At 40.5% G+C, this 24,738-nt stretch overlaps 1 protein-coding gene across 1 annotated transcript; it reads right to left on the bottom strand.

Moving 5' to 3' along the window:
• Nucleotides 1-10,786: 10,786 nt before the first annotated feature.
• LOC148152378 (putative G protein-coupled receptor 63) lies at nucleotides 10,787-23,598 on the bottom strand. Its single transcript, XM_088003618.1, has 2 exons — nucleotides 23,174-23,598; nucleotides 10,787-15,857 (listed from the first exon to the last, which is right to left on the bottom strand). The coding sequence occupies exon 2, from the start codon at nucleotides 15,661-15,663 to the stop codon at nucleotides 14,533-14,535; it is 1,131 nt and encodes a 376-aa protein (XP_087859744.1). The 5' UTR covers nucleotides 15,664-15,857; nucleotides 23,174-23,598; the 3' UTR covers nucleotides 10,787-14,532.
• Nucleotides 23,599-24,738: the final 1,140 nt, after the last annotated feature.

Here is a 24,738-nt window from a genome sequence, read left to right as displayed (position 1 = left end):
GCGCTTAACCAAAACATTTTGTATTAATGTGACATACACAGCCGGCAGGTACACAAGCCTGAAAAAGCGTTATAGAACATATGAAAATTATCCTGCATAACAAGAAAGAGAAAGAAAAAACAAAATCACTCCATGGCTGCCTATGACACATACGTCAAACTGGATATTATGTCAGCTGAGGTATAGAAGAGCAGCTATCAATTATAGCTAATTCTGTAGTTCAGGAACTGAACCGCTCAACCATTTATAGTCAGTTCTGTCCAGCGTGTGTGCAGAGGAAATCCCCGCCTTACTTAGATGAAAACAGCTGTATCTTCCCTTTGTGGAGGATCCTCATTTTGCATGGATTATACTGAAACCCGCGGAACATTCCTTTTTCAGCAAAAGCTTTCCTGATGTTGTCAAACTCGGCTCGCTGTCGGATGGTCTCTGCTGAAAAATCATGAATGAAAAAAAGTTTATTCCCATCGTATTCAATGTTGCGTTGTTTTGTCGAGCGTAAAACAAATTCCCGATCTTGGAAATTCAGGAAACGGATGAGGACAGCTCTGTGCCGGTTTGGTTTTGGAGGTGCCATCGTGCGGTGGGCCCTGTCAATGGTGAAAGGTCTATCGGTCTCCAGCCAGCGCGGCAGCATCTGTATAAACTCCAGCAAAGGCCGCTGACCCTCAGCGCTCGCCCGGAGCCTAAAAAGGCGTAGGTTCTTCCTTCAGCCTCGATTCTCCAGGTCGTCGGTCTTAGCTTCCAAGTAGGATATTCGCTACAGGGCTTTGGCAATATTAGCGGTACTAGTTTCTAAAAGTTCATCCGCCGACACGATTCTGTTTTCAGCTTCCTCCAGTCTAGTATAGCGGCAACATTTTGCTTTACGTCTGCTATGTTTCCTCCAGAGATGCAATGGATTTTGTCATTTCACCCATACGGTTATCTATGCTGTCCAGTTTGCTTCCAAATCCACCAAACTCTGAATGCAACGACCCAAGTTCAGCTAGCACCGTGCTAAGGTCACACATGCTATCAATGCTAGCGGCCCCCTGTTTGTCTTCATCTGTTACTGAAATATCAGGTTTAGCTGGTTTTTGGTTACCGGGTTTTCATGTGAAAATATCACAGTCCTTAAAAGTGTCATGATCGTGTTTCTGTGTGTTCATTTTTGGAGTTTTTTGTGTTCAGTTTCCTTCCTGTGAGTCTCTGTCTCTGCGTCTTCCCCGTTGATTGTTTCCCAGGTGTGTCTCGTTCCCTTGATCACCCCTTGTGTGTATTTAGTCCCACCTGTTGTCTGTGTTCGTCGTCGGGTCCTTGTCTAATGTCTTATGCTGTCTACGTCCGTCGTGTATTTCTTGTGGTCCTCGTTGTTCTGTTCCTTGGCAATTCATTATTAAACCATCATCTTATCTTCATCCTGGGCTGCCTGCGTCTTACCTCACCTCACCAAAACCATCACTCCTGACAAAGAGTGGTTGATTTTGACATTTTCGGATCCAGTTTACGTTACTAATCCTGTTTTTTTTTTTTTTTTGAAGATTTGGCCCAGGTCACACGGAGCATCCACTTTAAGCTGCCATTCTTGGTTCATGGTTCCACAACGCCCCCAGGTATTAATTTAGTGTTATGCTCCACAGCAAAGGGAAAAGTACAACTCAAAGCCACTTCTTTCTTGCCCTCTGTGTCGGATAAGCTACACACAGATTCGTTGCCATAACTACTGACAACAGCACCACTTTATGTTTCAGGAAAAATACTCTATTTCCCACACAAACAGAACATTCAGTCTGTTATGTTTTCAGGCTTAATGTTTATTTTGCTGCTAATCTAGCACAGCAGTTTGTGGGTTGTTTCTTTTCTGCATTGTTAACGCATACAAACTGTAGCACACACTTCAGTAAAAACTAAGCAAAAGAATGTTATTGCCATCTCTTACCTTTACCTTTACACAGATAAATGAAGTCCATGAGGAGGACAGACTAATTTGATAGATGTGTAGCTGAGTATCATCAGTATAAGTGAACATGTATCCCATTCTGTCTGATGATTTTTCCAATTGGAAGCAAAGAGAAGTGGTCCAAACACAGAGTGCTGTGGTACGCCACAAGTTATCTTGGAGTGTGAGGAAGTTCACATGAGGAAACTGGAATTTGTCAGACAGGATTTAAACCTAAATCCTGCACCATTGATCCCTACATGAAGCACAATGTTCTGGTCCTGGAGGTGTGATAGACGTCAGATAGAAACTTTTTAAACCAATTTTAAATAATGTTTTATAGTTCACATCAATTGGAATGTTTGTGTGATTGAATTTAAATAATTTTTTGTAAAGTGCCTCAAGAATGTATTTGTTGTGAACACTATATAAATAAACTAAATAGATTTTTATTCTTTTATTAATTCATAAAACCACACTACCTACAGATTAGAGGAGTCTAATCTATTTACACAGATTAGACTGGCGATTGGATGGCAAAAAGACTTTTACATTCCTTTACATGTCATCCATAGCCACATTGCCACTTTGCTCTGTTAACCTATAAGTACTAAGTAGGTTTTCTCATTTAATCAAGGAGGATCAAAGTCCATTGCTCATCCGTGTCAGCATTCCAGAACCTAGAGAAACAAATAAAAACTAACCAACAGAATAATATGAACGCATGTGAGAAGTGGAGATAATTTGCAGATTTATTTTATATGTGAATCATCTTCTGAAAGTAGGTGGCTCTATTTTTGAACCACTCATCCTTTTTAAATTGAAATTCCTCAGACATTTATCATTGGGTGTCAAAGAAGAAACCATAAGAGACAAGTAAAAAAAAAAAAGAAACTGGCCTCTGATAAGAGAAACTTGTTTCCATGGCAATCTTGAGTATGTGCAGTTTGTATGATGACTTCACAGATGCAAAGCCCTGCTCAGTACTGCCTCCTCCATGGATGCAGCGTGTCTGCCTCCACACTGAACATGCTGCAGTCACATGGGAAGCTGGGATTTGTGTTGGCAAAACTGCTTTGGCTGTCATCATGGAATTTAACTACATTACACTGAATTAACATCTGAGGCTTTTTCCTCCTAATATATTTCCTAATGTATAACACATTGTTTAATATAAAATCATTCCGCTCAGCTTTTCTGTTCCCTGTAATTTCTTGGATTGCTCTCATTTCTTTGATGAAAAACTGGAAATCATAGTCAATTATTACAGGAATATACATAATTTTTTTCTTTGAGGGGGGAGTTGCATATAACCATACAAAAATGTATTCAAAGAATTTTATTGTCATGCCATTTTTAAATGGTTTGACAATACACAATGGTTGCTTGGGGTGCGCAATTTGAACTCTGGACCCAGATCAACAAGTCTAAATAATAAATACTTATTTAGATATATACTGTGTGTAAGTGGTATATGTGTGTTTATTTACAGACATATACCGTGTGTAAATAAATTAATACATTTTTAAAAAGTAAGATGTAGCTAATTAAGTCCAGCTTGAGTTCAGGACTCTGGAGTTCAGCTGCAGGTTTCTCAGGCTGGTGACTCTGGATGCTCCTCAGCCTAAGGGAAGGGGCTGGAACAGCCTGTGTGCAGGATAGGTGGAGTCCTTCATGATGTGAAACTCCTGCATCGTGATGTGTAGAGGTCTGAAGTCTCCCTCCTCCTCGAGAGATGGAAGGAAGAGGTTCCATGGCTCTTCCTTCCATCGCTCCACCCTGGATCGCCACAGGGCTGCATACTAAGCCCCCTCCTCCTCACTCTGCTGATACATATCTGCTCGGCAAAACATCCCAGCTGTCATATAGTGAAATTTGCTGAAGACAAAATTCACTATATGATGCATCACGAGTCCATATACAAAGAGAAGGTGAAACACCTGGTGCAGAAAATAACTTTTGCTTCAGCATGAAGACGAAGGTGGTGGATTTCAGAAGGGACAAGGAAACTCTTCAAGGAGGAGACCTCTACGACGCACGAGTTCCACATCATGAAAGACTCCACCCATTATGCACAGTCTGTTCCAGCCCTTTCCCTAGCATCCAGAGACACCAGACTGAATCAAAATCATAGACGTGGGTCTTGACTAGCATCTTGAAGCACTTTATGACGACTGATGTTAACCCTAACCCTGTCCCAGAGACTGTCCCTGTGAGAAATTATCATGGACGTAGGTCACATCTCATGGCCACATATACTCACTCCCTGACCTCACTGCCTTTATTGGCTCATGTTTGAATGTTGCTGCATGTGCTTTATCCTTCTTGATGTGTCATTTCTTTGCCCTGATTGTCTGTTTAGTTTATCACCTTCAGAAATTGTGGAGTACTACTTATTACTTTAGACCAGGGGTGCCCAAAGTCGGTCCTGGATGGCCGGCATCCTGCATGTTTTAGTTCTCTCCCTGGTTTAACACACCTGGTTAAAATGATGGCTCATTAGAGGCCTAAGAAGAACATTGACATACTGAACAGGTTGTTACTACCTCCAGGGAGAGACTAAAACATGCAGGGTGTCGGCCCTCCACAACCAACTTTGGGCACCCCTGCTTTAGACCAACAGCTTTATACTTTTAATATCGAAGCATGACATAGAGAAACTCATGTTAGTTTACTTAATCACCACTAGATGTAGGGAGTTGGTTGGGTGAACTCATGCCTAAGATCAGAAGGCTGTTAGTGACTGCTGGCGGATGTTTAGTGTAACATGGAGCAGAAAGCTGAGGCCGTTGTTTCTCCCTGTGGGTGGCGCAGGTTCCTACAATCGATAGTAGCCACACAGGCACACCCACTAGAAGGAAACAAACGCACCCAGTACAATGCTTTCATTTTATTGACTGAGAGATTTCCAAAAGCAAGCAGAGTCCGAACAGAGACTAAGTCTGAGCGTGAAGAGAAGTTTTGAGAAGAAATATATGAAGTCCTGCTTTCAGGCTGAAAATGTGTGCTCTTGGCAGAAAAATTCCGCCATACCTGTGGAAGCAATATTTAGTTTTGTACTTTATCTTCTTGTCTTACTTTTGTTTTGATTGTTTTGTTTGTATTTCCTTTATGTAAAGCACTTTGAACTGCCTTGTTGCTGGAAATGTACCTTCCTTTACCTTTATGGTATTTTTGACCATTCTTCCAGAAGCACATTTCTGAGGTCACATACTGATATTGGATGAGAAGGCCTGGCTCTCAGTCTGTAATTCATCCCAAAGGTTTTCTATCGGATTGAGGTCAGGACTCTGTGCAGGCCAGTCAAGTTCATCCACACCAGACTCTGTCTTTGCTTTGTGCACAGTCATGTTGGAAGAGGAAGGGACCAGCTCCAAAATGTTCCCAAAAAGTTGGGAGCATGAAATTGTTCAAAATGTCTTGGTATGCTGAAGCATTCAGAGTTCCTTTCATTGAAACTAAGGGGGCCAAGCCCAGCTTCTGAAAAAAACAACTCCACTCCACTGTGCCAAACTTTACACGTGGCACCATGCAGTCAGACAAGTACTGGCAACCTCCAAACCTAGACTTGCCAGATGGAGAAACGTGATTTTGTACTCCAGAAAATGCTGATTAACACTGTTTTAGAATCCAGAGGCAGTGTGCTTTACACCACTGCATCTGATGATTTATATTGCACTTGGTCATGTATAGCTTGGATGCAGCTGCTCCACCATGGAAACCCATTTCATGAAGCTCTCTGTGTTCTGTTATTGCGCTAATCTGAAGGTCACATGAAATTTGGAGGTCGATAGTGATGGACTCTGCAGAAAGTTGCTGACATCTTCAAACTATGCACTTCAGCATAGTTTATGTAGCCTAAGTTGTCATGACTAACCACTTCCATTTTCTTATAATACAGTTGACAGTTGACTGTGGAAAGAGAAGAAATTTCACGACTTGTTGCACAGGTGGTATCCTAATACAGTTGAATTCTCTGTTTCCCTCTAAAAGCCAAACAGAACAAAATTCAGTCACAATGTTAAACGAAGAACATCCTGTCTTTCTGATTCAGATGACAGAAAGTAGCGATATATGGGGAGATAAGAGTCTGACTTCATCTGTATGGTTTACATGACTCCATTCACCGTCATCATGCATCCTCTGGAGATATCCACAAGTTTCTGTTGCCTAGTAATGCTCTTCAGTGGTCTGATTAAAATGAGCTTTAAAGCTCTGGACATGCTCTCTGCTGGCTGCATAATGAGTCCCACAGAGAAAAATTATTTAACGGCACCCATTCTTTCAAATTACAAGTTAGGTGCAAATCAAACTCTGTTCAACAATTGCTGTCTCTTTCAGCAGATCACACCAGTCCACATCCAATCAGGCTTTGACTGATAGGAAAAGTGCAGGATATTTTCACAGTGGATATATTTATAAGAAATTGAATATCTCTTTTCACTGCTTTGCTGATGATGTACAAAATATACATGCCCCTCAAGAAACTACATACAGATGATTCCCTACAGTCTTTAACAGATTGCTTAACAGAAGTTAATGGATGAACCAAATTTTTCTTCACTTAAATCTAAATAAAACTCAAGTTACTTTGTTTGTACAAAAGAGCCTTATAAATAGAAGATACAATTCTTGGTTCCTTCCTGCTATTAGAAATGTTGGTGTCATTTTTGAAAATTGTCTGAAATTGGATAAGCAGGTAAGCTCTGTAGTGAAGGAATTTTCAGGCAGTTCGTTTTATTGTTTGAAATAAAAACTGAAAAAAAATAGACTAATTTTTTAATTTATTAAGCCAAAATCGAGATTTTTAATAATCTCATAACATTGGTACATTATTTCAAACTTTCCCTTCTTGGTAGATATGGGAAATAGGTACATTTTTATTGTATATTTTGGATAATCATACTTTTCCCCATGCATGTTCGAATGTAGTGTCATGTAACTTGTTGAAAAACACAATTTCACAATTGATATGTTGCAAAATTTCTTACAAGGAAGTTTGTTTATTGTTCCTGTTGTCTTCTTCTTCGTGGTTTGTGCCAGCAGCAAAATTTGGTTGTTGATCATGACTTGTGATGCAAAAAAAGTATTTCCTTGCAGTTTTGAACAAACAAAGATAAAAAAAACAAACAAACTTGTTTTTTATTGTCAGTCTTCCAATTCAGGGCAGTCCCCCTGTTTAAAAAGGGGGATCAAAGGGTGTGCTCCAATTACAGAGGGGCCACAATCTTAAGCCTCCCTGGCAAGGTCTATTCAGGGGTCCTGGAGACGAGAGTCCATCGGATAGTCGAGTGTAAGGACACTCAGAGGGGACCCGGAAATTCAACCACACACAGGAGTATACAAAAAGGGAAAAAGTTTATTTTTTTCAGATACTGGTTTCTGCTCAGGGAGAGGTCATCAAACACAGCACTGAGGAGAGAGGGGAGAAGACTGGTGATGCACAGATAAAGGAGGGGTATCTTAGAAATGTTCAGCTTAACTGACCTGTAGAGCAGTGGACGGGTGGAGCAGAAGAACAGAGGGTCTGATGACAGGGAGATGCAGGAAACCAATGGAACAGGGTTCTGTGGAGGCAATGAAGATCTCCACGGGGAGATCCAAAATGCAACACCCAGGGACTTTGTCGATAAACAGGCTGAGGTCATACACAGGAGGACAGAGAGAGCAAACTTAGCTTTGAGGGGCAGGCAGTAATCGGTGGTCGTGAGGCAGAGCTTGGGTCAGGGTCCAGAAATCCAGAATAGAAGGGATCCGTGAAGGGCTTGGCAGGAGGGGTAAATCCGTGGTCAGAAGGGGGGGTCAAAGAAACACTGAAGGCTTGGAAGGAAACGCTGGCTCTCTACTGGCTCATGGCTGTCGATAATCTGGAAAGGAAGCAGAGGCTGAGGGGTGTTTAAGTAGGGCAAAGCCCAGGTGGAACAGGTAAGCAATCAGGCGTGGCAGGTGAACTGAATGAGTGCTTAACACAGCATGGACAGGACATGAATCATTACAGTCGAGCCTCGAATTCAGGAAGAGCAATGTGGTTTTTGTCCTGGTCGTGGAACACTGGACCAGCTTTACACCCTCAGCAGGGTCCTGGAGGGTGAATGGGAGTTCGCCCAACCGGTCTACATGTGTTCTGGAGAAGGCATTTGACTGCGTCCCTCTGGGAACCCTGTGGAGGTTCCTGTGGGAGTATAGGGTACTGGGCCTTTTGATATGGGCTGTCAGGTCCCTGTACGACCGGTATCAGAGTCTGGTCCGCATTGCCGACACTAAGTCAGGCTCATTTCCAGTGAGAGTTAGACTCTGCCAAGACTGCTCTTTGTCACCGATTCTGTTCATTACTTTCATGGACAGAATTTCTAGGCGCAGCCGAGGTCTTGAGGGGATCCATTTTGGTGGCCTTAGGATCGCATCTCTCCTTTTTGCAGATGATGTAGTCCTGTTGGCTTCATCAGATCGTGATCTGCAGCTCTCGCTGGAGTGGCTCGCAGCCGAGTGTGAAGTGGCTGGGATGGGGATCAGTGCCTCCAAATTCGAGGCCATGGTCTTGAGCCAGAAAAGGGTAGAGTGCCTTCTCCGGGTCTGAGGGGGTCGTCCTGCCTCAAGTGGAGGAGTTTAAGAATCTCGGGATCTTGTTCACAAATGAGGGAAGAAAGGAGCGGGAGATTGACAGGCAGATGGGTGCAGCATCTGCAGTGAAGCGGCCGCTGTACCGGTCCGTTGTGGTGAATAGAGAGCTGAGTCAAAAAGCAAAGCTTTCAGTTTATCGGTCGATCTACATTCCTACCCTCATCTAGGGTCATGAGCTTTGAGTCATGACCAAAAGAACGAGATCTCGGATACAAGCTCCCGAAATGGGTTTTCTTCATAGGGTGGCTGGGCTCTCCCTTAGAGATAGGGTGAGAAGCTCAGTCATGTGCTCCTTCACGTTGAGAGGAGCCAGTTGAGGTGGATGCATCAGGATGCCTCCTGGATGTCTCCCTGGTGAGGTGTTCCAGGCATGTCTCACCGGGAGGAAGCCCTGGGGAAGACCCAGGACACACTTGGAGGGACTATGTCTCTCGGCTGGCCTGGGAATACCTTGAAGAGCTGGAACAAGTGGTTGGGGAGAGGGAAGTCTGGGTCTCCCTTCTTAAGCTGCTACCCCCGCAACCCAACCCCGGATAAGCAGAAGAAAATGGATAGATGGATGGATGCTTCCATTAAGCAAATTTATCTTTGAAAAGTCAAATTAGTCAAACGTCAATATGGTCATTGGAAACGCAGCTGTTGTCGAGTCTTTGCCATATAATTTTTAGTGACATGGAAATCTTTTGGCTATGGTCTGTAGCCACTCAAGAGGAGTTCAGACCAAGTCACATTCTTGGGGATTTGTTACTGGACTACAGATATGGACTAAATTTAACATTCCCTAATCCAGATTTTTTTGGAATTTTGGTAACTCAAAATTCTTTGTGTAAAATTAGCCAATTTGTGGATTTGTTTTTCTAAAACACATCTTAAATATTTGAAAGACCCTAACCCTCTCCCTAACCCCACAACGCTCCTGCTAAGGTTTCTTTCAGCACCTTGGGAAGCTGAAAGAAACAATGCCCACGTGCTGGCACTTGCAATTCAGTCAATTCAGGTCTGTTGTTCATTTTCCCAGGTTCTGACTGGCTGTACTTTATCTGTGTGGTTATACTTTGTGTCTAGGAGATGTTAGCCGATGGTAAAAAGCAGCTACTCGCTGAAGTTTGCTTAAGCAAACCTGGACCCTCAGCTATTGAGACATGATTACTTAATGTAGGTATGACTGAAATGCGGTTATTTGGTTGTGATGTCAAGTGGTGGACTTATATCATATAATTTATCATTTATTGTGATACATTTCTTATGATAATTTTGATTGATCTTTGTAACAATAAATTACAGCTAATGATGTTCTGCTAATGAGCCAGGCCAAAACTGTCCAAATTGTGTGGATTGTTAGCTTTACTATTCAATGTAAGATTTTTCTTCTTTTTATCAAGAAAAATAAATACTTTCCACTAAAGAAACATGAAAATATCCTAAATTAATTTTCACTGTTACAGTTACAGACTCTTCCCAATAAAATAATTTTATTTTTTAGTATGAGCATCCACACTATGTGCCTCAGACATGACAGCGTGTCTATCATGACAATTCATGACCTGGCCCAAAGAAGGCACTCTACCCTTTTCCAGCTCAAGACCATGGCCTCACATTTTGGACGCACTGATCCTCATCCCATCTACTTCACACTTGACTGCAAACCGCAGCAAAAGATATATACCACGATCTGATGAAGCCAGTAGATCTGAAAAAAGCAGATCTGAAATCTGCTTTTTTCAGATTTTGCCACAGAAATGGAACCCCTCAATAACTTGACTGCGGCTAGAAATTCTGTCTACAAAAGTTATGAACAGAATCAGTGACAAAGGGTAGCTTTTGTGGAGACCAACTTTCACCAGTATCGAGCCCAACTTACTTCCTGCAATGCGGACCAGACTCTGAGACCGGTCGAATAGCCACCTAAAAATCTGTATCAAATTTGAATACAAATGTGAAGTTAAATGCTGCATCAAACTGGAACATACTGCTTCCCGTTTATTCAGGACCATTCTTCCGCTGGGGGTCTGCCCCCATCAAGACAGACTGGACCTGTCTTGATGGGGGAACATCTCCTGTTTTTTAGCTAGCTTTTTTTTAGACTATCTGAAAGTCATTATGATATGAAAAATACAAAAGAAAGCAACTGAGATATAAAATTATATAGTTCAACAATCTCGATTACTGCATTAAAAAATTCAGATGCCTAGACTGCCCAGACTCACTGAAGCAGGAAAACAAGCAAAAAGTCACCGAAGACCGTTTACCAATGTAAGAAATGTCTAGGTCTTTATTACATTCAGCAGTACAGTACACCAAAATTGCACATTTTCACCAGATAATAGCAGCATTCTGACTGGCAACAGACTAACTAATAGGCACAATAAAAACATTAAAATAGAAATATACATTTGAAATAAGCTGTGGCACTTCAGCTGTTCATTTGCATGCTTCAAAAACAAAAAAAACTCCACTATTGTACATGCTGTTTCCCCACCATTGACTCATTTTCAATGCAAGGAAACAGGCAGGATCAATAAAGTCAGCCTCTCCTTTACTTTCCAAACATTACTCTCTCACAGAGCACAGGTCATTCAGTGCATTCCTGGTTCAGAAAGTCTTTTTATTTGCTTTTCGGAAAAATCAACTTTTTTAAATGCTGGTCTCCAGAGGAGCTGAGATGTGGAGAAGAAAGTGATCAAACTGTCACTAATCATTTGAGGTACTCAAATGGTTTCAGTACCTTGATTATTAAAATTCCTCGAGGCACATTACTTGCCTCGAAGCTTTGTTAAGTTATGTTTTACTATTTAGCGCAGTGTGTTACAGACAGGTGATTATTTTTGTTGCGTAACATTCTCACTTCCAGCTTCCTGTAGCTCCTGTTCAGGTTATGCTAGTAGCATAATCTCCAATTTTCAAGTTTTTCCGAGGCATCCAAGGGGATTTCATTAATTGATGATAAAGTCCAGCTTTTAGCGTTTATCGGGACACCAAAGACTGGCATGAAAATCACTGGCATGGAGTATGATAGCAGTTCTTTTGCCTAGTGGCTGGTTCGGAGCATGGTGAGTATATGAATACGGTTGAGCAAAGACTGATGCAGATAGACAGAATTCAGCAGGCTCCTGTAGCTGATGCTTAGCGTAAGTGTAGTTTTACAGACAAACCAGAAAATAAATTTACTACCATTCCAGTCACAACAAAAGAGTGGCAACATACTTGTTTTTGTGTGAAACGAAAGGTGCCAAATCCCGTCATGCACTTGGACACAAAAGCTAGAAGTGGTTGGGCAAAGTGAGACTTCACTTATTAAATTGACTGACATTTTTTTTGTGTCTTTGTGAGCCTGCTGCTTTATTATTAAACTGAATATAATTTAAGATTTTGGCAGAATTTTTGTCAAAGTGAAATTAGTCAGCTGTTATTATAATTTTTTAAGCTACAGGAAAGTAATTGCAATAAATCCACAAATACATAAATTTGGGCCAAGGTTGATAACTAATATTAATGCTGCTGTTATGGCAGTATGTGCCAATATTTTATTTTGTCAATTTTTTTATTCAGTTACTCGCTTAATGAACAGAATAATGGATACAATACTCAAATAGTAAAATTATTGTTTATAAGACCCCTACAAAGCTTTATTCTATTTTTGTCTAATTCCAGCTGTGTAAATTTGTTTAAGAGAGAAGATACCACAGTTCCTGTGCCTGTGGACATATAGCTTAATTTTGGCCAAAGTCTCATATAGTTTCTTACGTTTCAATGCAACTTTGGTTCAAACGTATAATAGACTTGAAAGCTGTAAATGGACTCAATTCTTACTAGAATAAAACTTTTCTAATACAAAAGCAGCCACTGAAGTGTCAAAGTGTCTTTGATTTAAGATGATTTTAATGGTTGTTTGATAATTCAAGCTGGGAATAATTTCAAATGCATATTCAGACTCAAAATGCAACCACACTTCCACTTTCACCAACACAGTGAGCTTCAAGATTTAAGACTGGGAGAGATAACAATTTCAATGGGAGATGTAAATGTAAACATGCATGAAGATGGAAGGTAGGATATTTCTGAAAACATGGTAGTAGAACCCTAACATCTACTATACTATACCATAACCAGGCACTGCTTAGGACCAGTGCCTGTTTATAACCAATGACAGGTTTAGAACCACTGAAGATCAAAATTGAACAACTGTTAAAACACAGAGTTCCTTCAAATCAAGGCAGTGTTGAGTTGCCTTTGTTTAAAATCAATATAATCATCATCTGACCACCATTAGCAGGCAAGGTGAGTAAAGTACCTTGCCCAACAACGCAAAGAGAGATAGAATAACACACACATCAACAGATATTCAGAGCAACTTGAACCGGCAACCCACCGATTTTGTAGACAAAGTCCTAACATTGTCACCACCACTGTGGGTGCATTGGAGGCTTTAAACCACACAAACCACTAAAAGCACACAGTCAAATTTAGAGTTTTGTAGTGTGAATAACCTGCTCTTTACCTGGTTTGATATTTTCTTCATCAAACCTGAAGGAAATTACTCAGAGCCCACTCCCAACAGTGGGGATTTAAGATCCACCTTCCTGCTTCTTTCCCATTTTGCTTCTTCTTCAGTACTAGTTGAGTGACTAACAACATAAAAATAAGATGCTCCAACATTCAAACACCCTGAACTGCAAATCACTTCTGAAGCACTGTGATGGAGTTTTTTTTTCTATGTTCCATTTTAAAGTTTGATGGCATTTGTAGAAATGAATGGCAGAAATTTTAATCTCGAAGGACATGTTTAGGTCTGAATATCACTTCTTCCTGCTCAGTCACCAAGCAACAGACTGGTAAGTTGATAAGTCAACTTATCATAGCTGTGATAAGTTGACTTATGTCTGATAACGTTCTCCAACTGCATCCATCTGTACACACAGCCTGTAAACAACAGGTTCTGATGTGATTAGATTAATTGCAAGCTGCAACTCCTGACGAGGAGCCACTGAAAAAAGGAGAAGCTTGTTTCAAAAAGGAAACAAGCTTTCTCATTTCCTTTTTGGATGGTGGTGACTGATAGAAGCACAGCATTGTGGGGGCTTTGGTAAATGACCTGTACTTGTATAGTGTGAAGTCCTGAGGACAATGAAGCACTTCACACTACATTCAGACATTCACCCTTTCACACAGTGGTGATGGTAAGCCACAGTTGTCCTAGGGCACACTTACAGAGGCTGCCATGCACCACTGAACACCATCAGCAAGCAATCCAGGTGAAGTATCTTAGCCAAGAACTCATCGACAGAAGTGGACAGAGTGGGACTTGAATGGGCAAACCACCGATTGCAGGACAAACTCCTACCATCATCCCCATTTTAGGTTTAGGTGGGGGCTTTAGGTTCAGGTAGCACACACTACCAGAATCAAAATGTTAAAAATGTTTGAGAAAAGGATTTGAGATTAAATTCATGTTTTCTAGACAAAAACATAGAGATGCTGAAAAATTTAAACGACCAACGTTTCCTTTCATCTTGGTGACTGTTTGTGTGTTTCAAGAGGGGGAGGATGTTGGCTATGTAGTATTTACTTGACAGTGATGCAGCAAAAGATTATGAGGAGTTTAAAGTAGAAAAGCAATGTAGGTTGTGAGGTCCCTTTTACACAGTGTCAAAAGTGTATGGAAATACATATAATATATAAAATATCTGTAAATATCAGTTAACACCCATAATAGCAGTATTAATATCAGATATGCGTGCATCCCTAGATTAAACCCCTGGGTAACTGCAGTGCTCTCATATCAGACTGCACATGAGAATACTCCAAACAGATCTTCTAAGGATTTAGGAGTCTGTCCCTTCAGCAGCTACTCAGCCCCCTGGCTTTTCAAAGAAGTGCTACTTTCAGCCTGAGCTTCTACTGAGAGAAATAAAGAACCAAGCAACCTCAAATGCAAGTTACATGGATTCAAAGTAGGGTTTCTAACAATATTATAAGAGTGGATTTTCCCTTTAAACCACAGAGCGATGCTCTCCACATATGTACACAGCACTGGGCTGGATGCGTCTCTTGGTGTTGCCCGGCAGTTGAGGAAGAAACTTGAAGTATTTGGGGATCAGATCAAGGCAGGCATCTCGGAACTTTTTGATCCTCCAGTAGTAGATGAGAGGGTTCAGGGCAGACTTGAGGTAGCACAACCACAGGAGCCACGTGCTGATTTGGAAAAAGCTGTCTTTGTGGTAAAAGCCAAAACTGAAAGTAGTCACCAGACTGTAGGCAGTAAAGGGCGCCCAACACACTGTAAATACAGAGAAGAGAATGAGGATGGTGGTGAAGGCACGGGTCTTGAAGCTCATGTCTATGTTCATCTGGAAGGGTTTCTGGAGGCTCAGCAGGCCCAGCTTGCTGGCCTGGCTCAGACACATGCTGTCTGGGTGGCTGTGAATGCGGATGGCATTGTGGCGGATGGTGTTCAGGATCCCCATGAATGTGAACAGCATGACCAGAAAAGGTATGAAGAAGAAAACTAGCATGAGGATCAAGACGTAAGCGTGATATCCTGGGTCAGCGCTGTAACCAAAAACACACTGAGGGGCTCTGGGGGGGATTTGTAGGCGAGGGGAACCTACAGCCAGAGGGGAGGAGAAAACCGAAGAGAGCACCCAGGTGATCACAATGAGCAGCTTGGCTCTCTGTGGGCTGAGCTTGTCTTGTTTCTGGACAATAATCAGAAATCTATCAATGCTTATTATAAGCAAAATAGCTCCACCTTCAATCACAAACAACCAGAAGAGCATGGCAGACACCCGGCAGAAAGTGTTCCCAAAGATCCAGGTGGTGGTCATAACAGTGACTAAAGCGAACGGCATGTTGAGGATGGCCAGCATCATGTCTGCAAACGCCAGGTTGGCCAGGAGGATGTTGATGGCGGAGCGCATGGCGGATCTCTGGTACACCATCAGGCACACCACCACATTTCCTGCAAGGGCCACCAGTAGGATGGTTGCCATGACGAGGCTGAAGAAGACCTGCAGAGGTAGGCCGAGGCCTGGGGCCATTGCTGAGGACTTCCCTGTCGGGGCGACTGGCTGCGGAGCGGACCCAGAGCCCAGGGACGTGTTCGCCATGGGGACACCCTCCATTAGCACCGTCTCTGATGAGTTAGAACCCCCATGACGCAGTGGAGAAGTGTGTTAATGTCCCACATTTCTGGAAGGGGTATAGTGGAGCAAAGCCTTCCTTCCCAGAGTGAGTGTGCATCATCATGAGAAATATGGTGCTGGAGATCCATATGTTCCTCCTAATGTCATGGTGTCATCTTCACAGCTGTGGAATCCTAGAATTCAAACACAGACAAAACCGAACACATGAATCAGATCACATAAAAAACATTAAAAGCATATTTCAGATTTATTTAAAGAGGGGGTTTTATAGATAATGAAACCGACATAAGTCTGCAGAAAAACAGAGAAATTGACATACTGAAAAAAGATGGAAGACTGTTCAGACTCAGACATGAAAAATATCAATTTAAACTTGTTCACTCACAAATGTAGGTTCATTAGATACAAAATGTTTAATTTTATGTTAGTACATAAAATTACGTGAGCTAAGAAGGGCTAAGACAAGCTATAAATGCCATGCTACTGTTGAATATTTCTCTCTTTTCAACTACACAATTCCAGCAACCCAGCATGGGTGGAAGCAGAAGAATTCTGCTGCTCGTCGGTTAGCTCAGACCCATAGGCACACAATAGAATTTACAACATGTTGTAAATTCTGGAATCCTGGAATGTTTTTTCCCACAAAACTAATTTGGTAAAACTTGATGAACTCTTGGTAAGTTCCCTAGACTCTTGGTGGACCTGTTGTTCTACAGGCAGAACAATAAAGCTTGGCTTATACTTGACACATGTACATTCCGTGTGTACATTTGTGGAATACATTTAAAATATATTTTTGCAGCATCTATACTCTATGCAGCTTATCCCCACCAGTATTGTATGAGGTGAGTTTGGCCACTCCGATAGAGTTCCATAGAAAGACTGGAATGCAGAAGTCTCGTGGGTCATGCAGCTCCAAATAGTTCCAAACAGCACTAAAACTGCAGCAGTTCCAGGACTGAATGTAGCTCATTCTCAGTGTTTCAGGAGAGTTTCTCTGGTAAGTTGGTGAAAATACATTTTGCTTGTGCAGAACTCTGCTGCTCGTCAGTTAGCTCAGACTCATGGGCAACAGCACATCAATTCCATCCTAGTGTACCTCAACTGGGTCCCTGTGCACTACAAAATTTATTTTAAGAGTTATTTGTTTTCAATATGAAAATTATTTGTTGTTTGCTTGAACAGCCTTCCTCCACCATATCTATCTGAGCTGTTTCAGCCTTACTGCCCACCCTGATCCATAAGTTCAACCAATTGGTTGCTGTTGATGGTACCTAAAACTAGACTGAAGTTCAGAGGTGACAGAGCATTTTCTGTTTCTGCTTCAAAGTTACGCAAGACAGTGAAATTGGCAATGAAATGTCATCACTTGGTTACCGAAACACAAGCAAAAATAAATAAAAATAACATCTATGGTTTTCCTTGTCTCTGTTCTTGTGGGTTCCACCAATGAGCGCCAGGAAAAATTAATTTGAGATTGGTCGCTTTGCTACCATTTGTGAAGTAGCATTACACTTAGGTATTTGAGTTGGATTTCCTTTTGAATATGCTAGATATGCGCCAAGGAATAACAGTGGGGTTAATCCCCACTGAGAGCCAACAGCAGAACTAGTTGTCTCTCACAGCAGAGCCAAATAGCTCTGCTGTGAGAAAAACACATGGAATAACAGAATGTGGAAGCTGTTTAAATATCTTGTTCTACAAATGTCATCAGAAATGTGTGAGTGTTTCCTGACAGCCACTTTTCCATTGAGCATAAGTCCAACACTGCCATAAAACCCCTTATCGACAAACACTGGAAGCTCATCTTACAGTCCGAGGTCATTGCAATGGCTAAGCTGCAAATACAGCTGAAAAACAGTCCATTAGTAGATCAAATAACCTCCATGATAACTGAAGCTTAATCATCTCTATGTAGTAGGTCCTGTACAGTCCTGATCACAGGGAAGTTTAATGATGTGTCATGTTGCTTAGCTGCATGGGATACCTGGACATGTACCAGTCGCTGGTCTGTGTGGACAAAATCTGAGTCAAGTTACATTCAAAGTGGTTCGTGGTTTGTTTCTGTGCTTCACTATTTGGTAGCAGACTAAATAGTCAGCTGATTGACATCTTTCTGTGTTAATACTGCAGTAAAACAGCGTATTGCATGATTACGATGGAACGTTTCTTGGTTCGAAATGTCACGGCTGGGAAGTGAATTTCAACAGGGGAGTTCGGTCTGACTGAGCTCTGTCTCTGGGCTGTCCGTGTCCGTTAAGCTAATATCTACGTTATTTTATGTTGTCTGGGAATGCTTACTACATGACTGCTGTTGTAGATACAGAAGCTTTGCTGCTCTTATATAGTTTCTCTCAGATCCAATTTTCCTACGAGATAAAGTATTTTTGAATTGATTTAAAGGTACCCCATAGCACATCGTGGGGAGGATCTCCCGTCACTGATTTAAAATCTTGTGAGGACCAAAATATTTAAGTGTGAAATGTGAGGCCAGGCTCCGGCTGTCTGACAGGCAGAGCCTAGATTGAGCTAGGTCATGTTAAACAACCTGTTCCTGAACAGAGCAACAGATCTACAAAAAAAAATTAAGAAAGCTGCACTTCAGCAAATTCATCCAAACTTGAATTAACTTATTAACTTCATGGGAAAGAAGCGTGGGCTGAAATATCTCCACAGCATGATAGGCAGGAAAAGGTCACATATGCTGAACTGTGGGATGCTGCTGCCAAAAAGGCCTTTGTAAACAATTCAATAATTAGGCAGACTCTGCTTTCCAGAAACGGCTTCATTTTAATCTGAAACGGCATTTCACCAAGACTCAGATCTGGTGTGTCAAATGATTTTTATGCTATCTTCACAAGTGTCATCTAAATCAAATCTTGAAAAAAGAACAGCAAACAGACATATTTGACAGTTGCAGCCAAAAAAAATCCTGAAAATGACCAATACAAGGATGGAGAGGCAAATGGTTTATGAGTTTGCATAGCAGCTGGGAGCTCACTCTCAATCCATCATGTCTGTCTCTACAAGTGTCACTCTGACTCTTTAGTCAATACTATCATGCTATTCTCAGAAGGCAAAGCCTGTGGGAAAGGGTGGTCAACCACAAGCTGTGCTGTGAAAGAGACATTGTCATCCCTCTGATGCAGCAGATCACAAGTTGTCCTGAAACATGAAGTCATATTCAATAAATCAGAGCATGGGCCCTGATAATGTTTATTTAATAAATAACAACCTTTAAACAGGTACTAATCATATTTTTCATTAAGCCAACATTTCTGTATTAAATATTTTTATTGCTCTCATATATATATATATATATATATATATATATATATATATATATATATATATATATATATATATATATATATGACTATGTTATCTTTGGTTGGGTGAACAAAATCCTGCCTAATATCAGTAGCTGTTAACAATCAGTAGCTCACTTTCATTCTATTGGCTGAGAGGTTGCCAGGCGACTGTGCCAAAAGGCGTTTTCAAAAGTGAGCAGAGAATCCAAGCAGAGACTGCATGAGCACGAGGAGAAGTTTTGAGTACAAGCGTTACAACCCTGTGCTTCCATGTTTTTTTTTGTAAGATTTTGTTCTTATTTTTTATGAAATCTTGAAATTCATTTGCTGCCTCAGCCTCTCTGCATTTGTTTTTGGGTATACTTCAATGTCAAGCTGGTCTAAAAGAATATCAAGGTGTCAAACAGTACCAGAGACCTATGGAGAGTTAAAAGGGACAAAATGAAATCAATGAAAAAATAATGTAGATTAACGCCGGCATCTCAGGAAGGGGAAGCACACTGGGGAATTTTTCTGTTATAATCCAAGAGCAAACATTTTCAGTCTGAAAGCAGGATTTCATATTTTTCTTCCCAAAACTTGTAATGATTGTACTCAAAACTTCTCCTCATGCTCAACTTAGTCTCTGCTCAGAGCAAATCTTTGCTTGCCAAACTCGATGCTTGCGTGGTGGAATTTTATGGAGTTAAATTTGTTTCACAATTATTCAATAAAAAAAATCTAATCTCAAATAACAAAAATAAAATTGTGATCAAAATGTTTTGAACTGTAATGATTTTTTAAACAAAAAAAAATATATATTTTTTTTTATATTTTTATATTTTTGAAGTGAAAAAGTTATTTGCAAAACAAACTTTTATTTGTGCATTTCAGAAATCTTTGGTTGCGGTTCTCAAACTTTTGCTTGCGAATCAAAGTTTTTAGTTGTGTTCCTAATGGTTAGCGCTGAGTAAAGCAGATGACTCTCACTCCCTGTTCTCTCAGAACTCTGTTCCGAACTGTAGGGTTTGCTGCTTCGCTTTGGTGACAGGACACAGAATGTGAATGGTAAGTAATCTTCTGTTTCTTCTGTAATCTGCTGTTATCATATTGTGCTCGCTAATGTTGGCTTTAGGTAAGGCACATAAGTTAGGCTTGTCTAATATTCGCCTCTCTTTATGTTGAATTTGTTAACCAGCAAACTTTTATCGAGTTGCATTAAGCATCGCAAAATACCAAATGTATCTGGAGGAAATATGTGTCAAGAACTATTAAGGGTAGAGTTAGGGTAGTGGAGTATTGTGGCCAGGCTATGAGCAATTTTAATTATGAGAATGCAGTCATATTAGCAGAAAGATGCAATTTTACCAGAAAAACATCTTAAAATACGAGGAGTTATTTTATCAAGAAAGATCTTAGGTTGATCTGATGAAACCAGCTCAGTCCATGTGGTTCTGACACATTTGTCAGTGGTTAAGTAAAATTGGCCAGGTAAGCATTGAGCTACTGATGTAGGAGTACTTTCTATGTTAAAGAAAAGCAACGTTAATGACAGAAGAGGGAAAATGTTGCAGCTTTAGCTCAGCTGATGTCTCCCTCCAGGAAGCCACCAAAGCCAATCAGAACTCCAGTCCAGCTCCAGCTGCAATGAACATGGAAAAATGGAGAAATAACAGAAACGTCAAATAACGGAATTAAACAAACTTGATCATTCCGTTCTAATGTGTTCCAGATGCAAAAAAAAGCTCAGACATAAACTTGTTTTGGACTTCTGCCAGGATGTTGGTAATTTTTGTATTTTTATTATAATGTGCAATTATGAACAGATATGCATACTCCTGTTTACACTTATACGGTCAAAATCAACTTTGCCATAGCATTTTAACCAATTATCACATTTCTGTCCCTGAATAATGAGCTTAGGAAACTGGCAGGAATCAAATATCTTTAATATGAGGCTTGTCTGATTAGTGGCTGTCTCTACTTCAAGTCCTGTAGCAACAAAGCTTAATGGATCCAACAAACTACAGCACTTATGAAACTATACCACACATTCCACTTTCATGAGACCCAGGAACTTGCTGACACCACAAGTTATATTTTATTATTTCTGACCAGCACCAATGGATACATAACATGCCTACATTAATATAAAATTCTGCATGGGAGTTTATTATAAGTAAAAAATATAAATACATCAACTAGTATAACTAAAAACCATCAAAGAAACTGACTTGCAGAAATGTAGTTAACCAAATACACCTGGCCCTTAAAAGCAACACTTACTTTCCTACCTAGCCTTCTCTGACTGGACACTTGCTGGTCTCTCCATCCTCATGTTCTGATCAGACTGAAAATGTTGGCTCTTGGATTATGGCCAATCTACTTTTCAGTCACAAAACAGTGACCAGGGTACCTTTAATCAGAAAGATCCTAAAAGATTGTAGTTTAAATAATTTGAACAAGTGTGAGTACTTCTGGGAGGAACTGTGAAAAACGCTAAAATAAAATAAGCCAAAATGCCGCAATCTGTCATTGTAAAGATGTTAACTCCAAGGGCGTAAATTACATGTTATTATTGGGGGGGGACCACAAACAGGGAAATTTTTAAGAGCAATTTTGGGGGGTCAGCAAAGTTACAGTAAAATGTAACGTAAAATGTGGTTTAAATTTTTTTGTGTGTTCAAGATGCACCATCAAAAATGAGTAGTAAGAAGCAATGAATAACAAAAGTGTTTTTCTCAGTAAACAACCTGTTGAGACCTGTAGAAGTCAAAGGTCGCTTAGATTCAAGTTTGGTTCATCTAATCTCTGCTATACCTTTACAAAAACTTAAGGTTCTAAATAAAAACAAGTTTTAATAAGTAACTCTACTTAAAATTCCTCATAAATATTGATTCATTATGTGTTATTTAAATTATAACTTGAGTTACTTTAAACTTTTATTTATTTATTTTGGGGGGTGGGGTGGGGGAGGGGCTCATGTCCTGGATGGATGAAAACCTATAAATATGTAGGAATTGAATATTTGGGAAGTATCATAACTTAAACTTAAAGGTCAGCACCAGAGTTTTCTATAAAAGTATTCAGATTTTATTTTGGGTTTTAAAAGCTCTACGTTGAAGATGATAAGAAATAAAGGCATACTTTATTTTGCTTGACTGCCAGCTGCAATAGCCCCTCTGCTGTCGGCTAGTGGTAACACTCAGCCCCTCCAGTTTCAAACTCTTCTTATTAAAGTAAGAGTTAGAGAGCTAAATATAATTGAAATATTGGCTACCTTCGACAGAAAAAGGAGCTAGGTCTATGAAAACAATGTAGCAGTTTAGCTAGTTTTGATTTCCAAGGCATAAGGTGGCAGTTTATCATGACTCAGCCAAAGTAATGAAATAACGAACTGTGGACTGTATTATTGTCAATGTGTTTCTTCCTATTGATCAGTAAAAGTAAATAAAACGTGTTACATATCTTTTGCTTTAAGTATTTACTTACTATTAAGTATTTAGTGCTGCAGAGCCACAGCTAACAGTTAGCTCCTCACTTCACCAGCTCTAATGGAGCCTGTGCCGTTCAGCAGCGCTGCTGTTCCTCCTCCTACACTTTGGTTCCAAAACTATTGTTAGAACCATTGTTCTAAAAATAGTGGGGGGAACCTAAAAATTAATTCTTATTTTTTTCTTAGATGAATGGTAGTTTTACTTTGTTCTTTGTTTCTATTACCTTTCTTATATTGATATTGTTTAAATACAAGGGTTTCTTTGGGGGGGACAATTCTAGACATTTCCAGGATTGGGGGGTTCCGGACTCCCTCTACCCCCCAGGATTTACGCCTATGGTTATGTCACATTTAACATCATTTGATGTTATATGATGTTAATATTCATTTGTGAATATTAGAATAATTCACTCTAGAGTTGGCCAGAAGCAGCTTCTGTGTTTTATCAATAAAATGGTTCTGTGTTGACTTAAAAAAAAGAAGTGTTTTTAGAGATTGGGGGGAGGCAGACCCACTCCACAGTCTCAGTGTGTGAGCTGAGCCGAGCTGACCATGGAAGACCAGGCCTGCTGTCAATTCACCTCCATCCAGCTGGGGAGGCTGGTTTGGGCAGCCATAGCAACCAGAGCAGCTTTATTCCACCAAACATAGATGATCTGATCCCGCCACTATTATCTAGTTCAGCGTGTTCCAGTTGATTTACCTGCTGCTGCTTCCTCCCATGGTGGAGCTCAGAAGCGACTCCATGGTGGAAGATCAGCCGTCCAAGAGGAGCATCCGAGTGACCAGGCTCTCCGTCCGGCCTCGGTGTGTATGAAGATCCCTCACCAGATGTTCTGCTTCGATGGATTTCCCCTGGGAATCCCAGCTATCAACCTGTTTTAGGACTGCTTTATCAACAGCGCGACAGCCGCTGATGAAACCACCTACACGGATGAAATGTGAGATCCTTACTGGCGTTTCGGCGTGGCTTTATTTCCACCAGCACCGGTTTTCCTTGCTTTCAAAGAGCAATCCAGAGTTTTTCACCGCGGTTTTTCTCCTTGTTCGACCCTCCAGATGTTCTCTGAAGCTAAAAGCTGTTAGCAGCTTCAGCTGTTCGGAGTCGACTCTTCCAAAACTACTCTTCACTGAGGAGAGAGCTGCGGAGCCAGGTCAGACACAACCACCTCCTGCTTGGGCTTTCAAAATAAACGTCCGCTCATTACTTATACCCGCCGCGGTTTAAGATTTAATCCCGGCTGGTCTGCTTTGTTTGACATTCATCACCATTTTTATTGTGACTATCAACAAGTTAACTCATGGCTAACTCATCCATAAGCACTCATTTAAAGGGACAGTATTATGTATTTTCCAGCCAAGTGCTATTAGCACAATCAAGTAAGCATGATTTTCAGTTGTTATTACCAATGCAGTAACACTTTATTTGAAGGGGGGTGAATAAGACTGACATGACACTGTCATTAACATGACATAACACCTGTCATGAACATCAATAAGTCTTCATTAATATTTATGACTGTCGTCATAAAGTGTCATTTGGTAAATCATGACGTTACTGAAAATGTCTTTGTTATGACAACTTGACATTAAGCAAGAAATTATAACTTGTCATCAATGTAATAACAGGTGAATTTATTGGCTTATATCCTTATAAGACAGCTTTAACAAGTCATGAACATTTCCAGTTACCTCAAGTAAAATGGACTACACTTACTTGAGTCATTAAAGCGATAGATTAATGACACTCAATGACATCTTTATTAATAGTTTACTGTGATGCACTTTAACAGAGGAGGATAATGTCACAATTATAATGGTCTCATGACAACAAAAGGTATGTGTAACAACAAGTGACTTGTTAATGATGTCTTATAAGGACAACATTTTAAAATTCATCTGTTATGACATTCATGACAAGTTATAATATCTTGCTTAATGTCAAGTTGTAATGACAACGATGTTGTCTTGGGTAATGTCAAGTTGTCATAACAAAGACTTTTTCAATGTCAACTTTGTATTAAAAGTGTCATAATTTACCAAATGATGCTTTATGACGACAGTCATAAATATTCATGAAGGCTTATTGATGTTCATGACAGGTGTTATGTCATGTTTATGACAGTGTCATGACAGTCTTATTCAACCCCTTCAAATAAAGTGTTACCAAAAAGGCTGTATATGAAACCTAACTGAAACTGAACCTCTGTCATTTTAAGAAGCTCCTGCTCTTTCCTACACTCAGCACTTCATCACAAAAATGTTCCT

This window comes from Poecilia mexicana, unplaced genomic scaffold, assembly GCF_051168715.1.
Source record: "Poecilia mexicana isolate PSO_F unplaced genomic scaffold, ASM5116871v1 ptg000077l_RagTag, whole genome shotgun sequence".
Classification (NCBI taxonomy): Eukaryota; Metazoa; Chordata; class Actinopteri; order Cyprinodontiformes; family Poeciliidae; genus Poecilia; species Poecilia mexicana.
Note: the sequence above shows the minus strand (reverse complement) of the source record. Positions and strands in the feature narration are given on the sequence as shown.